The sequence below is a fragment of the Misgurnus anguillicaudatus genome, chromosome 3 (genome assembly GCF_027580225.2).
Source record: "Misgurnus anguillicaudatus chromosome 3, ASM2758022v2, whole genome shotgun sequence".
NCBI classification, from domain to species: domain Eukaryota; kingdom Metazoa; phylum Chordata; class Actinopteri; order Cypriniformes; family Cobitidae; genus Misgurnus; species Misgurnus anguillicaudatus.
In genome coordinates this window covers 1,136,552-1,153,149 of record NC_073339.2, presented here as the reverse complement: position 1 = coordinate 1,153,149, position 16,598 = coordinate 1,136,552, and the positions used below count along the sequence as shown (strand labels likewise).

Genomic DNA, 16,598 nt, shown 5'->3' with positions numbered 1-16,598 from the left:
ACCCAAGTGTCTGTGTGTTTGCTGAATCTAAAGAGACCAGACTGTTTGTGGCACACTGCTTAATCTCAGAGGAAAAGTGTGTATGTGTGTGTTGTGTGTGTTTCCATCACATTGAAAGGTTTGTCCTCACCAAGAATTTAACAATTGTCAATGAAAGTCATCCAGCCATTTTTTTTGTCCCACAGTGATTTACATCAAGGCCAATGCAAATATTCATTAGCCTCTGCAAAAAACGTATCACACCTGGACACAGGTGAATTTCTCTCGGCCCATTCACGTGCTTCTTGGTTTTTATACTAGCCATACTAGTTCCATGAGACTTAAAGGGGTCATATTATGAGATTTGTTTAAAGATTATAAATAAGTATTTGATGTAAATGAGCTGATGAAATGCAAACATTGATCGCCATAATGGTGGTTTGTTGAAATTGAAAGTCAATGTGCTGTCAATTATTTTTCTCTCTCTTTCTCTCTGCACTAAATGGCAGATTAAGGTTCAGTATTATTGTTGTAATGAAACTTGCTACCTACATCACAAAACAGGCAAAATCGGAATGACCTAATTTTTACATGCTTGCAAGGAATGGTAAATGGTTGTTCTTTTGTTCACATTTTCTAGGTTGAAAGAAGCACTGGAACACAGTTATATCACTTAAACATGAAAAAGTCAGATTTTCACACTATGACCCCTTTAAAACATGCATTACAACATGAATATTTGCATTGCCTGTGAACAGACCTTAAACCATAACATTTTTCCCTCTTCTTTCATTCAGCTCTATAACCATTTACAGATCCTGATGGACGGATGAATGGATGGATGGATGGGGGGTGGAGGGATGGAGAGTGGACAGAGTGATAGAGGGCCGATAGGAGCGTATTTATGTTTTATGCTAAGATTATAAAAACTATTTTAAGTGATTATTTCATCAATAATTGGGAAAATTAAAAGAAGCACAGCTAGAGTTCCTATCCCTTCCCCAAACATATCATCACTCTCACTCTCTCTCTCTCTCTCTCTCTCTCTCTCTCTCTCTCTCTCTCTCTCTCTCTCTCTCTCTCTCTCTCTCTCTCTCTCTCTCTCTTTCTTTGCAATATGTTCTCACCCTCAAGTTCATATTCTCTTGCATCTAATAAATTTTACTTGACCTTTAAGCTTGAATAGAAACAGACGACTGCTGTTAAACTGAAATGTCTCTTTTTTCTCTCCTCTTGCATTTTCTGTCTCTCTCTCTCTCTCTCTTTCTTTCTGTCTGTCTGTCTGTCTCTCTCTCTCTCTCTCTCTCTCTCTCTCTCTATCTCTCTCTCTCTTTATTTATTCCTCTCTCTCTCCCCTGCTCTATTTCAACGCTTGAATAGAAGTGGACCAAAAAGGTAAAGACCATGTAAACGCCGCAGTTTCTCTCTCTGTCTGACCTTCTCTTTCTTTACTCTCTCTCTCTCTCTCCCTCTCTCACTTTATTTTTCTCACTCTCTTTCTGCCTCTCTCTCTCTCTCTCTCTCTCTTTCTCTCTCTCTCTCTCTCTCTGGCCCCTGTCTTGTGCTCTAGTTTGATGAATCTCCTTCATCTTTTCCTCCTTCACACTTTAAAACACAGAGAAGAACTGTCCATCTCGCTCACACACACACACACAAACATTCACACACACTCGTTTTCTGCTCTCCCTTTTTATTTGCTTGCCGTATGAAACTCATTTAATCCTCAGATCTGAACGACACCTGTCTCTCTCGTTCTCTCTCTTTCTCTCTCTATGTTCATTTCTTTGCTTCCCTCAGGATCGACCTGTTGTCAGTTTTTTTCCTTTATAAAGGAATCTGCTCCTTCTCTTTTAGTAACTGTGTGCACATGCTCTGTTCCTGACCCGACCGTGTTGTTGCTCATGCGAGTGTGTGTCTGTAGTGTTTGGCAGCCCTCCCAACCAATCCCTGCCCTTTGTGTCAACTAACCCGCATCTCATTGGCTCCAAAAGGTTCCTGTAGCCCCACCCCCTTTCTCTCATGAGTCTACCTCAGATTAACCAAAAGTTAAATGTAGCAAATATGTCTGACACAGCCAAACAAACAGACACAAATCTATCTATCTATCTATCTATCTATCTATCTATCTATCTATCTATCTATCTATCTATCTATCTATCTCATACCTGTCAAGTTTTGGATTTGAAAATAAGGGAAATTTTCCGGCGCCCACCGCAAACAGTCCCACCACCAACCCAAACAAGCTCCAGTATTCCTTACATTTTAAGACTGGTGAGGGCCGGATAATATTTTTTAAACCATTGCTGATAATTGTGTTAAAATTAACTAAACAAACTAATTAATTAGCAAGAAAACTAGTGAAACACACAGCTCTGTGAAAACTACATTTCATAAGTCACACTCACACACAAATTTGCATCTGTACAAAACCCAATGGCCTTAGTTTGAAAAGCCTTATTTTAACTTCTTTTGCATTATAGCTTAATGCCAAAATTATTTATAAACCATTCACTTTTCTTTGTAATGAGAACAGTCATTTAGAAAATGAAAATGCTAGATGGGGCAGTGGCCCAAACCAAAAAGGGCACTATGGGGGTGGTACTATTAGTTTGGTTTTAATATAGTATTATAAATAAATGATGTGTTACTATATTACTAGCATCAATTTAGACAAGTGATTACAAGTGATTATAATAGGAAAATATAATAACAAGAATTAAAGTGTGACAATAGATATTCAATATGATTTACCTGCTGGCTTGATGGAGCTTTGAATCAATGTTTGCAATGTTGAACTGCCTTTACCAGCCTCCCTTTCCGTTCTCTGTCTTTATTTTGTGAAGGCATTGGTGTTTTTTGTATTTTTTGTCTACAAAGTGTGCCAACAACAGCAAATTTAGTGTTTATGTTAACTTAGATCTGACCGGGAACATTTAATTCATTAGACAAGCATTGTAACGATAATAATGTGGATATTTTGTTGCTGTTTGCTTGCTAACTTGTTAGCACTTTTAGAACACCGACAGCAAATCATTAACCAAAGAAATACATAAACAAACTTCCAAATTAGTAATTCTGCGGTTTAACAACTGAAATATTATGTAATAACTCTACCTGTTAATGCAACAAACTTCAGACAGAAACTGTCGTCTTCGCTCTCCAGAGACACAGTCACACAGAGATGCTGCGGAGCGGGTGGGAAAACACGAAGTGGATTAGCGGAATCAGTGGATCTTTAGCGATCTGGGATTGGGAATGTTTTTTATTACTCCGCCCGGGAATTATTATTTTTGTAATAACGCGGGTTAAAATACGGGAGATTTACGGGAAAATACTAATACGGGAGGACGGCGGGAAAGAAGGGTAAAATACGGGACTTTCCCGGCCAAAACGGGATACTTGACAGGTATGATCTATCTATCTATCTATCTATCTATCTATCTATCTATCTATCTATCTATCTATCTATCTATCTATCTATTTATCTATCTATCTATACACTATGATGTAATTTTATTTTCATTCAAATGAAATCTCTCTCAAGTGCACACAGGCATAGAGCAGTAGATAGCATAAGATGAGCGTTTGTTTGTATGCGGTGTTCTGATAGATCTTTTCATTAGATCTATTGCTTCATTAGTCTAATATGGTCCGGTCTTACACTCGTTCTCATCTCCTATCTCCATCTTTCTCTCTGTGTAGTTTTTGTTTGTCCCGGGACATTAATGCGAGTGTTGGAGCCCAGTTCAGTTCGGGAGGCAGAGCATCAGTCAGGGGCGTGGTGTAAGGACCCTCTGCAGGCTGGCGATAGGCTGTACGTTATGCCCTGGACACCGTATCGAACAGACATGCTATATGAATATGCTTCCTGGGATGATTACATCCAAAACAGGGTCACGACTACTTATAAGTAAGTTTGTGGATGCCACGTCACATGTTTATGAATGCAGCCTGTCTGGGGTATATGTACTGACTCGAGATTATACAACTATCTTCAGGTTGCCCAGTCGAGTGGACGGCACAGGTTTCGTCGTGTACGATGGGGCCGTGTTCTACAATAAAGAACGCACACGTAACATCGTGAAATATGATCTGCGGACGCGTATCAAGAGCGGTGAGGCCATTATTGGGACTGCAAACTACCACGACACATCCCCGTACCGCTGGGGCGGAAAGTCAGACATCGATCTGGCAGTGGATGAACACGGCCTTTGGGTTATATACGCTACTGAAGCCAATAACGGGCGTCTGGTTGTTAGCCAGGTGAGAGAGATATGAAATATCCCGATTAACTTGATTGGTTGTGTGCCCATATTATCGTAATCTAATGGCTTCTGTGGCCCTTAGGTGAACCCATACACACTGCGCTTTGAGGGGACTTGGCAGACGAATTTTGAGAAACGCATGGCATCAGATGCGTTCATGGCGTGTGGCGTGTTGTACGCCGTGCGTTCGGTGTACCAGGATGACGACAGTGAGGCAGGTGGAGATCTGATCCTGTACGCTTACGACACACGCCATAACCGAGAAGAATCGGTCAGGATCGCGTTCCCAAACCCATACCAGCACATCTCCTCCATCAGCTACAACCCCAGAGATAACCAGCTGTACGTCTGGAACAACTACATCGTCCTGCGCTATCCACTGGAGTTCAGCCCTCCCCAACCCACCACAGGTTAGACTTATAGGTCTTTCTGCAATTTATAAAGGTCAATTTATTATTGTTATTATCTTTATTCTCCTCCCCTGTTGTCATAGATTCTCTCTCCACACCTCTCCTCTCCACCACTCCTTTGAACTCTCTCTCCTCCACGACGTCGATGGCCTTCAGTCCCACGTCTGTGCCGTCTGTGACCTTTCACCCCGTTGGAGCAATAAACAGGGCTCCAGCCGGACGACCAATCACAGCCACTGTACCGGTGACCATAAGGCCCCCGCGCCGGCCCCAGGGCCCGCGCACACCCATGTGTGAGGGACGGGTGACCCGAGGGGTCCAGTGGCCCCCTACACATCGAGGAGAAACAGTGGAGAGACCCTGTCCTAAAGGATCACTCGGTCAGTACATCGATTCAATTTTTCAAATCAATTTGATTTATATAGTGCTTTTCACAATTGTTTAATTGTTTCAAAGCAGCTTTACATTAATAAAAGCAGGAGAAAAAAAATCAGTGGACAACATAAGCAGCAGAGTACAGCGGCTAAGATTAAACCATACTAGTGAGCGTAGTAGTAATGTAACGTATAGAAAAGGGTGCTAAGTTAAGCCAATGTCAGCTGACTCCCTAGGGGTAGGAAAAAAACTCCTAGGAGAAAAACCCTACATCAACACACTGCTTCATAACAGCTGAAAAGAATCAGATTTCGTGTGACTGAATGGAATGTATGGTGCATGAAACAGTTTGATAAATGTTTCTAAAGTGTTGTTTTATAGCAGTGGTCTGCTGTCAAAAATATATCATAATCCGGCCAGCAGAAAGATTTTTATTTACTTAGTTTTATATTCATTTGTTTATTGTCAGCTGCCATTTACTTATTGCATCTAAAAATGCGTGTTAAACACAAGTTTTTGTTCTTTCAAATGTGCATGAGAGGTTGCGCATCTTTCGTTCTCTGTGACAGCCAGGATCACGGAATGCGGGATCGGATTCCTCATCTGCACCTCACATCAATCATATCAACCTAACCCAAATTTTTCTTACAAAATCGCATCGATTACCCTCAGAAGTCCTTTATAAACCCACTGGAGCAATGTGGATTACGTCTGTGAAGGATGAAGCGGAAAATTTGGACCACGTTTTGTCCTGTTCTAAAGCTTGGAAGAGCCAGGATGATGGATGTCCTATACAGCAAAAAATATATATTTTCAAATATTTTAGTACCTATACCTACTCTACTTTATACATTTTATACAAACTTTGCCAGGAAAAAAACATTTTTGCAGTATGGGATGTAAAATTAGACATGTGTTTGTTGCCCCTAAAATACATTTTGATATATTCTTAATGAAGGTTAAAACTAAATATATTTTCAAATTCAAAATATATTTAATTAAGCTTTTCTTTCTACAAAATGTATATGTAAAAGTATTTTTTGCCGTATGGGGTGTCTTGGGTGGCTTGAGGATAATTAATAAGGGAATTTGTATTTTTTGCTGAACTATTCCTCTAATACAGACTGTTGTTTGTGAGATCTATCTTTGTTGCACCCTTTATGAACCCTAGAGTGGATCTGTTTGCGTGTTACACATCAATTCATGCATGCACACACACACACAATCTTCTGCACTATGAATAAGCCATGAATGCTGCATGAAAACAACACACTCGTGTTTATATGGGTTGAAGGGTTTCTGCTGAAAAACACCACAGCAGAATCACATCTGATCTCAGATGTTGAACTCTGAAACTTGGCTGATCATGTTTTGTCTTTCTGTCTCTGTGTTTACAGGTATTGCATCATATCAATGTATGACTGATGAGGTGGTGTGGAACCCCAGAGGTCCTGACCTCAGTAACTGCACCTCACCATGGGTCAACCAGATCGCTCAAAAGGTCGGGGGTTATCAGGGGTATACAGAAATACATAACAAGGATAGACAGACAGACAGATGTTTGATCTTTCTTTTTTCTCTGTAGATCAAGAGCGGGGAGAACGCTGCACATATTGCTGCTGTACTTGTCAATTCTACAAGGGGGAGGGTCTATGCTGGTGATGTCACATCCTCTGTGCGTCTGATGGAGCAGTTGTTAGATATTCTAGACTCGCAGTTACAGGCTCTCCGACCCGGAAACAAAGAGTCAGCTACACGAAACTACAACAAGGTGCTCACACCTAAAAACAGATAACACACATATACAGAAACTCACACATATAGTAATACACAAACATAACAGTGATGATGAAGACAACCAAGAGATCCAAATGAGCTATGCGCCTATAATAGGGTTATGCCAATAAAATACAAATAACCGTACATAAACACACACACAAGCAAAGACACCAGAATAAGTGTTCTGTTTTTGACTTTCAGCTGCAGAAGAGAGAGAGGACGTGCAGAGCGTTTATTCAGGTAAACATTAATCACAAACACACACTCTTATCTGTGTACGGTGTGATGTCACATGTTTGTGTGTTTGTTAGGCCGTGGTCCAGACAGTGGATAATCTGCTGCGTTTGGAGGCGCTGGAGTCATGGCAGGACATGAACACAACAGAACAATCTCACGCTGCCACCATGCTTCTGGATGTCATGGAGAAAGGAGCGTTCCTATTGGCCAATAATCTATACGGGGGTCACTTCAGTGATCGTGCGCCCAATGTTGGTACGGCAGTTCAGATGAACCTTGAACACAATGACTCCCTGTTTCTAGAGGAATCTTTATCATCTTTCGGATCGACACACTGTTTGTTTACTGTAGGTTTCCTCTAGGAACAGAGACGAGACCCAGGTAGCAAGCAGCCATTGAAACAATGTTAAAAATTGTTGATTTGTCAATGTTGATCGTATCAGGTTCAATATCAATATCAGGTTGCACCCTCCATTAATACTGAAAAAATATACAAATTTCAGTAACCACCATTATGGTGATCAGTGTTTCTTTAGTTGGGCCCTTGACTTTTTTCAGTGTTTGTATGTTTTAAATAGAAACAAATGTGCATTGGAAAAGAGATGTGCTTCAAAGTTAAGTTGCCTTTTTGAAGATGTCAGGATGAGGTAAAATTAAGCTGTTTAACATGATGAGGTTGATCCTTTTATGACTAAGGATAATTACAATTGTTCTAGTTTGTTAATGAACTGTGACAAGGTAAACAGAAGAAAATACTGACAAATTCAGACATCATCACTCATCCTACAAATCTCAATAATGGTGACAATCATCAAACTAATTCAGATAAAACAATCATCTGCGATGCATGCATTGCAGTGTGAAGCTTTCTTTTGTTGATCGGCACCATTGATGAGTTTCATAGACTGATTCATGATGTTAGAGATTGATTTAGTAGTTTAACCTTCCTTAGTGTGTTTTTATAATTCTGAAAATAACATACCTGAGACTGCCTCCAACTGGCACTGTAATATAATCGATTTTTTACACATTATTAACACTACACACACACACACACAAGAAATATTCAGGTAAATCTACAATTAAATTACTTAATCACATTAGATCTTAGTTTTCTTTGTAGTAGCAAAACACAAGAGTCAAGGGCCCGACTAAAACAAGCACTGATCACCATAATGATGTTTTGTTGAAATTGCAATCTTTTTTCTATATTAATGGAGGGTGCAAACATGACATTGATTCAACTGGATTAACATTGACAAATCAACGATTTTCAACATTGTTTTAATGACGGCTTGCTATCTGGGAAACTTCTGCACTAATCAATATCATTGATTTACACAATGTGTTTATATTAGAGCCATCAGTACTCCGTAAAGTCATGTGTAATACTTTCTGCTTCATTACCGACAAATTCATAATCTTAATCGTATTCTTAATCTTTCCATTCGGTGTAACATATAAAATATATATTATAGTATAGTTTGTTGTACTTTGTCAATGAAAAGATTAAATGTCTGATCTTGTGTTTGTCAGATCTGGAGGTGTATGTGCTGAACACAGAGATGGAGTTAAAGGATCTGTCATTCCCTAACACTTACGACAGTGACAGCACCATCCATGTGTCCTCATCCACAATCAAACAATACAGCCGCAATGGTCAGTGATTATCCGTCTCTCTCTTTCTCTCGCTTTGCCTGTTTTTCTTTTGTCTATCCCTCTCATTTTTCTCTCTCTCTGTCTGATACCGTTTCCCCTGCCTGTATCTCTCTCTCATTACCATTTTATGTTTATGGACGTAATATACATTTTCTTGTGGATAGATTGTTAGGTCTAAACCAGACAACATACAGACCAAAAAAAGTATTAACACGTATCCGAGATGGTTCTCTCATCGCTGCCATGGCAACAGTCACCATGGTTACCCTCATCCCATGGCTGCCGTGGTGACGAGCATGTGTTTGATGCTGAAGGTTATTCTGAGAGCCTGTGCTATCAATTTATAGTGATCTGAGCTAAATGTGTCTGTGGCAGTGTAATATCAATAATAGATGATAATCACATCTCTTCCGTATTTTTTTAGATGTCATACAGTGATATTGTGCTGCTGTCTTGGTTTTTTGTTTTTGTCAGATTGTGTTGGGTGGGTCTACACATACTGACATGTCACTGGTCCAAAATCCCATTCCATATAGCTGCATATTAAACATTACTAAGGTTGAAAATCAGCACAGAGTATTCATGGTTTTCATGGTACAATACGTTTCTAGTTATATAAAAATTTAATTCTTTGCGATTTTGGACTTATATTATATATTCTTATATAATTGATTATACCTCTTTATGTGAGAACAGTATTTTTACGTCTAGGATCTTACAGGTACTCGATTCTTGTAAGCTGTCAAGAAAGCTCTTTCTAGCGGTCATATGTACAGACAGTGTCTTCTGCTCTCTATCAGGTCAGGTGAAGGTGGTTTTTACTCTCTATAAGAATCTGGGTTTGTTTCTGACCACTCAAAACGCCACAGTAAAGACAGAAGGGGAGATGAAAGCTGGTGGACACAGTCTTGCCGTCAACTCGCACATCATCTCTGCGTCCATGAACAAAGAGTCAAGTCGAGTATTTCTGACAGAGCCTGTTGTATTTACACTACGTCACCTGCAGGTACACACATTACACAGAATGTGTTTGAATTGTTGCATAGTTAGGATAGCAAAATAAGGTCTTATCGTGCAGATTAAGGGGCGGTATTATTGTAATAAGTCTCACTACCCACATCTCAAAAGAGACAAAATCTGAATGACCTATTTTCTTCACATGTTTGCAGAGAATGGTTTAACAAAACAAAGTAACTGGGTTAATCTTTTTCACATTTTCTAGTTTGATAGAAGCAATGGGGACCCAATTATGAGACAAAAAGTCAGATTTTCACGCTATGATGCCTTTAAAAACAAATAATCGTTTGACTTCAAAGGCACAGCATCTAATCAAAAGTGTTGAGATGCAGATTCATCTGTCACATTATATCAATGAACGTCAACATAGACAGGCATGTGTTCACAAAAACAAATCTTGCACAAGAAAATCTAAATGAGAATCCGATTCTTGTGAAAACAGAAAGGATGTTTGTGTTATGACAGCTGGAGAATCACTTCAGCCCCAACTGTTCCTTCTGGAATTACTCGGAGCGCACGATGAAGGGCCAGTGGTCTTCTCAGGGCTGTAGACGTCTACACAGTAACAACACACACACCACCTGTGCCTGCTCACATCTCACCAACTTCGCTGTGCTTATGAACCACCAGCAGCCTGCTGTGAGTTAAACACCACACACATGTTTCTGTTTGTACACCTGTGTCTCTTTTGCTCAATGCTCTTTCTCTGTGTGTGTTTAGTATCCGGGCGGCATGCAGGGCTTGATTCTGTTCGTCATTACGTGGGTGGGGATGGTGATCTCTCTGGTGTGTTTGGCTCTGTGTATCTCCACCTTTTGCTGCCTGCGTGGCCTCCAGAGCGACCGCACCACCATCCACAAGAACCTGTGCCTCACCCTCTTCATCTCACAGCTCCTCTTCCTCATCGGCATGGATAAAACGCACTACACAGTGAGTTCAAGAGAATCGATCACATCCGACCACATGAGCTCTCGTCAGAAAAATCTGATCTCATTAGACCAGACAAAATCACAACAGACCATAAACAAGACCCCACCAGTCCACATCAGACAAAACAAGATCACATCAGATAAGAGAAAATAACAACAGAAAAAACAAGACCATGCCAGACCACATCAGATTAAACAATACAACAACAGGCAAAACAAGACCATACTAGTCCATATCAGACAAAACAAGACCCCGCCAGACCGCCCCTACTGAAAAATCCAGCTAAGACCAGCATAAGCTGGTAGCTGGCTTAAGGTGGCAGTAGCTGGTTTAAGCTGTTCCTCCCAGCCTGGCAAAGCTGGTCAAGCTGGTGAGTAAGCTGGTCTCCCCGCCTGACCAGCTAAGTCCAGCTAAACCATCTTAAAAAGTGACCAAAACACAGCAATACCAGCTAAAACCAAGCTGGGAGACCAGCTAAAACCAGCTCACCAGCTTATGCTGGTCTTAGCTGGATTTTTCAGTAGAGGCATCAGACAAAACAGGACCAAACTAGGCCTCATCAGACAAAAGAAGATCGCGCCAGATCACACTAGACCACATCAGACAAAACAAGACCCCAAAAGACAAAACAAAACCACACCAAATTAAAACAGACAAAACAAGACCACAAATGTTTACAATAGATCATACTAGACCGGATCAGATAAAACAAGACAACATCAGACAAATGAAGATCACTCTAGACCACATCAGACCACATTAGACAAAACAAGACCACAGTAGGCTACATCAGACAAAAGAAGATCACACTAGACCACACCAGACAGAACAAGACTCCACCAGACCAAAGTCAACCCCATAAGGTCAGAAAAAAATTTATTCAGACTAAATCAAACCACAGACTAAACCAGATCAGATAAGCGTTCACTGGACAAAATCTAATCTCATCAGATCAGACCAGATGTATCAAAACCAAGATTATCAGCTGACTAAAGAAGATCCCATGAGACCACATTAGCTGATATTAGACTTCAGGTCAGCTGCAAATTTGTAATCCAGCTTATTCACTTCTCTAGCTTTGTGTGTTTGAATATAATTTTTTGTGTTGTTTTGTGTGTGTGTGTAGGTTGTGTGTCCCGTGCTGGCTGGTCTTCTACATTTCTTCCTGTTATCTGTGTTCTGCTGGCTCTGTATGGAGACGGTTCAGCTCTACGTTCTCATGGTGGAGGTGTTCGAAAGCGAGACGTCTCGTCGTAAATACTACTACCTCTCTGCATACGGCTTCCCCACACTAGTGGTGGCCATCTCCACTGCCATCGACTACAGGAGCTACGGAGGAACTAAAGCGTGAGTCTCTGGAGGCTTGTGAATCTAATGTGTGTGCGTTGTAGAAATTAGGTTGGTTTTCGCTCTACTTTATTGGATAAAATTTCTATAATTGACTAAATACATGACAAAAAATAATATATTCAAGAAATAAATGATTGAATGTTCACAAAACACTCATCTCTGTCTTAAGCCTATAATAATTATGATAAGCATTTCAGGAAACTTAATGTATGTGAATGGAAAGTTCCTACAAATATATAAGGTACTGAATACAATATATGTAAATATATAACAATATAGTGTGTTTATGTGTGTGTGTAGTTGTTGGCTGAGGGTGGATAACTACTTCATCTGGACATTCATTGGCCCCGCCTCCCTTGTTATCCTGGTGAGATTTAGTTAATATAACAAATAATCCTCACATGTACTGAGCTCTCTGATGTTAGTTGTGTTCAGATTACTGTACTGTCATACTATACAACATTTTCAGTATGCAACAAGACAGCAGACAACTCCGGTGCAGATCCGGCCTAGAGTCGTCTTTTTGGGCAGGATGTATACTGTGCATGCAGTATGCATACTTTTGAAATATATATATAGTTACATCCTGCATGCTGTCTCACATGCACACAGGGAACTTATAAACTATCAAATGAGGTAAATTTCTCTTGTAAATGACATGTGGTCTTTGATTTTTAGCTGAACCTGGCAGTGCTGGTCATCACTGTACACCGCATGCTCAGACATTCAACCGTACTGAAGCCAGACTCCAGCCGATTCGACAACATAAAGTAAGAGCGCAGGGGTTAGAGGTCATGCCTCTATATTTCACACCATAGATATATACACTAGATGTCGCCTTGGGGTTCTAAGCATGCGTCAAAACCTCCGCCTTCTTGAAACAGGGGACCGTAATGTGATTTCTTTCTGTGGTTTCTCTCCAGATGTTGGACGCTCAGCTCCGTCACCCTGCTCTTACTCGTCTCTCTCACGTGGATTTTTGGCCTGTTGTTTATAAATGACAGCAGTGTGGTGATGGCGTATCTTTTTACCTCCTTCAATGCATTACATGGCATGTTCATCTTCCTCCTCCATTGCGCCCTGCAGAAGAAGGTTTGTCTGTGTACATTTCTTTTAATATAAGGCATCTGCTACTATCTGCTGTTATTGTGTAGATCAAAGTGTTATAATAGGAGAGTTATTAAAGTCGTCAAAGCGTGAAAATCTGCCTTTTTTCCATGTTTAAGTAATTGGGTCCCCATTGCTTCTATCAACCCGAGAAACCATGAAAAGGAACAACCCAGTAACTTAGTTTTGGTAAACCATTCTTTGCAAACATGTGAAAAATGTTGTCATTCAGATTTTGCCTGTATTGTGACGTAGGTACTAAAATAATTAACAACACAATTGAGTTTCAATTTCAACAAACCACCATTATGGCGATCAGTGTTTGCATTTCATCAGCTCATCTAAGGGGACACACCCAAAAATGGCACATTATTGCTCGCACCAAAAATTGGCATTAAAAATTAAAAATTGGCATTTTGAACATGTCATAATAAATAATCTGTGGGGTATTTTGAGCTAAAACTTCACATGCGAACTCTGGGGACACCAAAGATTTATTTTTAATCTTTAAAAATATCTCCCTTTTAATTAGTCTTTTCTTTGCAATAACATAATAAATGCCACTGCCAGATGTTTCAATGCTCCTCGTTTTTCCACAGCTGTAATTTCTAAACCCTGCCTAGACACAAACAATCTCCATTCAGTTTACATAAGAGTTATTTTACAAGCAGTTCAGACTGAAAGCGTTTCGATATAGTTTGTTGTTTGATATATATTTGTCTGTGTGTTTTAGGTGCAGAAAGAATACAGCAAATGTTTGCGACAGTCACCCTGCTGTGGCCACGCCTCCTCAACCAGTTCCCATGGTTCCCTCAAGAGCTCCGCCCACAGAGGCAACAATCGCTATTATGGCGGTAGCCAATCACGACATGCACCAGCGCAAAGACAGGTAACACGCACACACACACAGGCTATGTACGAAATAACCTCTATACCCTCATTCCCTACGTTAGTTTGCTAATATAGTGCACTTGAGTGAATGAAAACTAGTGAGAAAATCTAAACATTAAGCAGCGGAAGTGCTACAAGTGCCATCTTGTGTCGAAGTTCATTTGTTAAGCGCCTCATAGTGAAGGGGACGCCTTATGGAAATTAATTGGTTACTGTAGTAAAACCATGGTAACCACAAAATAACCAAAACCATAGTTACACCATGGTTAGTGTAGTAAAACCATGGTTTTGCTGATAGTAATCAATACACCAAACATGGTTACTACACTTTTACCACAATAAAACCATGGTTAATTTTTCGTAAAGATGGAGCTAGCTGTTGAGTGTTCATTGGTTGTACACCAGTGGCGGCTCGTGACTGCACTTCCGAGGATGCGCTAATTCATAATAAGTGTTCGGATTGTCACGTGTGGGGTTCCCTTTTCCAAAATATGTGTCATGCGTGTGGAGAGATCCTGTGTGCATCACGTGTTTTGTCAAAATAAGTGCCTGCTGGAGACGCGTCAAAACCGTTTATGATAAAAGAGACGCTTGCGTTCCCTAAATACACGCAACACACTCCCTTAACAGTAAACTCTGATTACGCATGAGATTGTGCGAGTTTTTAAAGCAGTTTATTTATATAACAAGCGAAATAAACAACACGTAGATTACATAGGAACCCAAAACATTTGTTATTTTCGACAAGGTATTTGTTTAAGAGTTCAGTTTCAGCAACTAGTCAGACCATTAAACAAACAGAAACCGGAAGTAAAGTTCGGACCAGACACTTATCGCGTCACTGCCCGTGCGCCGATGAAACGGTCTATAGGGAGCTTTTTGGACAAAATCAACGTGTTTAGCTCTAACATTTAGACTTATACTATTGGTATGAAGTTGTGTTGGATAAAATGGTCTGAGAAGTACTAAAATACAACAATTATTTTACACATCCCTGTGTCAAGGGAGAGAAAGAAATAGAGAAGGGTTTTTTTAACATAGTGAGTATTTTTAAGTATTTTTTAAGTAACATAACAGTAAAACAGTAAAAGAATAAATAATCATTGTGAAAAACACAGCTATTGACCAATCAGAATTAAGGACAACCACAAAATGTGAAAGTGATTTGATAAAAGCATGTGATTATTTTCACATTAGACACACACAAATCAACCTTATCTTGTGTGTTTGTGTGTGTAGAGTCGTATCAGGAGGATGTGGAACGACACTGTTCGAAGGCAGACAGAGTCATCATTCATGACAGCAGAGATCAACAACACACACACACTCACCAGAGGTGAAATCAACACACACACAGACTCACTCGGTTGGGCTCAAATACACACACACCTGTGGCATACCTGTCAACACTGGGTTTTAAAAATAAGGGAAATTTCCAGAACCCTAAAACCACAAACCAAAAAAAAAAAACTTGAAGAAAAAAATCTTGAAATAAGTTTACACGTAATTCAAGAAAAATCCATGTAATTTTTTTTTTTGCTTGTTTTAAACAAATTCATTTACCTTTGATATTACTGTCTAAACACTACACTTTTTCTTAGATCATTTTGCTCATCAAGAAAATGCATCTTGATTTAAGATTTTTTTTATATTTGTACTGAAAACAAGACAAAAATACTAATTAACTAATTATTCTTCACCCATCTTCGGGAAGCTTTTCTTCTTCTTGTTTCATTGTCGTTTGAGTGATATGTTACAGAAATACAGCCAGTGGAATTTTTTTATTGAAAGACTAAAAAGACATGAGAAAAACAGGAAATAGTTTAAACGGCATGTTGGCGGGAAAGAATGGTAAAAAGCGGAGGGTTGACAGATATGCCCTGAGGTGAAATACACACAAGTAGTTTGCAGTTCCATGTGTTAACTACAGATGGCGATAGAGGCACACATTCTGAAGTCTTTGACTATCATACTCGCTGTGTCGTTTATGAAATAAACCGGGGTGTCAGTTTGATGACTGCTGTTTTTCCCCAGGAACTATGAGTAATCACCTCTTGGCCAATCCGATGCTGCAGAGCCGTTCTGGCTCCTCCCCTTACAACACTTTATTGGCTGAAACGTTTAATCCGCCATCACCAGCAGTGTTTAATGCTACAGGTCAGTGTGTTTAAGAGCAGATGTGTTGGTGTATTTACGGTGTTTGTTCTGAATGTTTTTATCTGTATTCACTTCTTATTCTGTACTTCTCTCCTGTCTTACTCTCGTTCTGTTTGTCTCTCTGTGATCTGATCTGCAGGCACATTCAGAAACTCAAGTATGGATCATGTGTTCTAATGTTTCTCCTAATTTAATGATGCATCTTCATCCCATTTCATTCACACTTAACCAAACCAAATATACTAGTACTTCATTCATCTCACTTGTCTGTTCCACGTTGCTTGCCATCATGTTTAAAGGGGTCAGATTTTTTTAAAGATGTAATAAGTCTTTGGTATCCCCAGAGTGTGTATTTTAGCTCAAAATAGCCCACAGATAATTTATTATATCATATTTAATGTGCTGTGGTTGGACAGTGCAGATTAAAGGGATAGTTCACTTT

At 39.8% G+C, this 16,598-nt stretch overlaps 2 protein-coding genes across 3 annotated transcripts in view; one reads left to right on the top strand and one right to left on the bottom strand.

Moving 5' to 3' along the window:
* The window catches only part of LOC129445366 (basement membrane-specific heparan sulfate proteoglycan core protein), a 193,769-nt gene that overhangs the window by 118,593 nt on the left and 58,578 nt on the right, over nucleotides 1-16,598 (bottom strand). The gene's annotated exons all lie outside the window — the stretch shown is intronic.
* LOC129445293 (adhesion G protein-coupled receptor L1) overlaps nucleotides 1-16,598 on the top strand; it is a 38,877-nt gene that overhangs the window by 19,240 nt on the left and 3,039 nt on the right. The window contains exons 5-25 of one of the 2 annotated variants that reach the window (XM_055206463.2): nucleotides 1,360-1,374; nucleotides 3,682-3,889; nucleotides 3,978-4,242; nucleotides 4,327-4,654; nucleotides 4,738-5,034; nucleotides 6,427-6,530; nucleotides 6,615-6,800; nucleotides 7,010-7,048; nucleotides 7,120-7,300; nucleotides 8,582-8,704; nucleotides 9,505-9,710; nucleotides 10,187-10,360; nucleotides 10,442-10,651; nucleotides 11,778-11,998; nucleotides 12,302-12,368; nucleotides 12,680-12,771; nucleotides 12,925-13,093; nucleotides 13,842-13,997; nucleotides 15,239-15,335; nucleotides 16,034-16,156; nucleotides 16,296-16,313. In XM_055206463.2, coding sequence (XP_055062438.2) covers nucleotides 1,360-1,374; nucleotides 3,682-3,889; nucleotides 3,978-4,242; nucleotides 4,327-4,654; nucleotides 4,738-5,034; nucleotides 6,427-6,530; nucleotides 6,615-6,800; nucleotides 7,010-7,048; nucleotides 7,120-7,300; nucleotides 8,582-8,704; nucleotides 9,505-9,710; nucleotides 10,187-10,360; nucleotides 10,442-10,651; nucleotides 11,778-11,998; nucleotides 12,302-12,368; nucleotides 12,680-12,771; nucleotides 12,925-13,093; nucleotides 13,842-13,997; nucleotides 15,239-15,335; nucleotides 16,034-16,156; nucleotides 16,296-16,313 — 3,279 coding nt within the window. The remainder of the gene's footprint in view (nucleotides 1-1,359; nucleotides 1,375-3,681; nucleotides 3,890-3,977; nucleotides 4,243-4,326; nucleotides 4,655-4,737; nucleotides 5,035-6,426; nucleotides 6,531-6,614; nucleotides 6,801-7,009; nucleotides 7,049-7,119; nucleotides 7,301-8,581; nucleotides 8,705-9,504; nucleotides 9,711-10,186; nucleotides 10,361-10,441; nucleotides 10,652-11,777; nucleotides 11,999-12,301; nucleotides 12,369-12,679; nucleotides 12,772-12,924; nucleotides 13,094-13,841; nucleotides 13,998-15,238; nucleotides 15,336-16,033; nucleotides 16,157-16,295; nucleotides 16,314-16,598) is intronic. The other variant, XM_055206464.2, reaches the window with a different exon arrangement.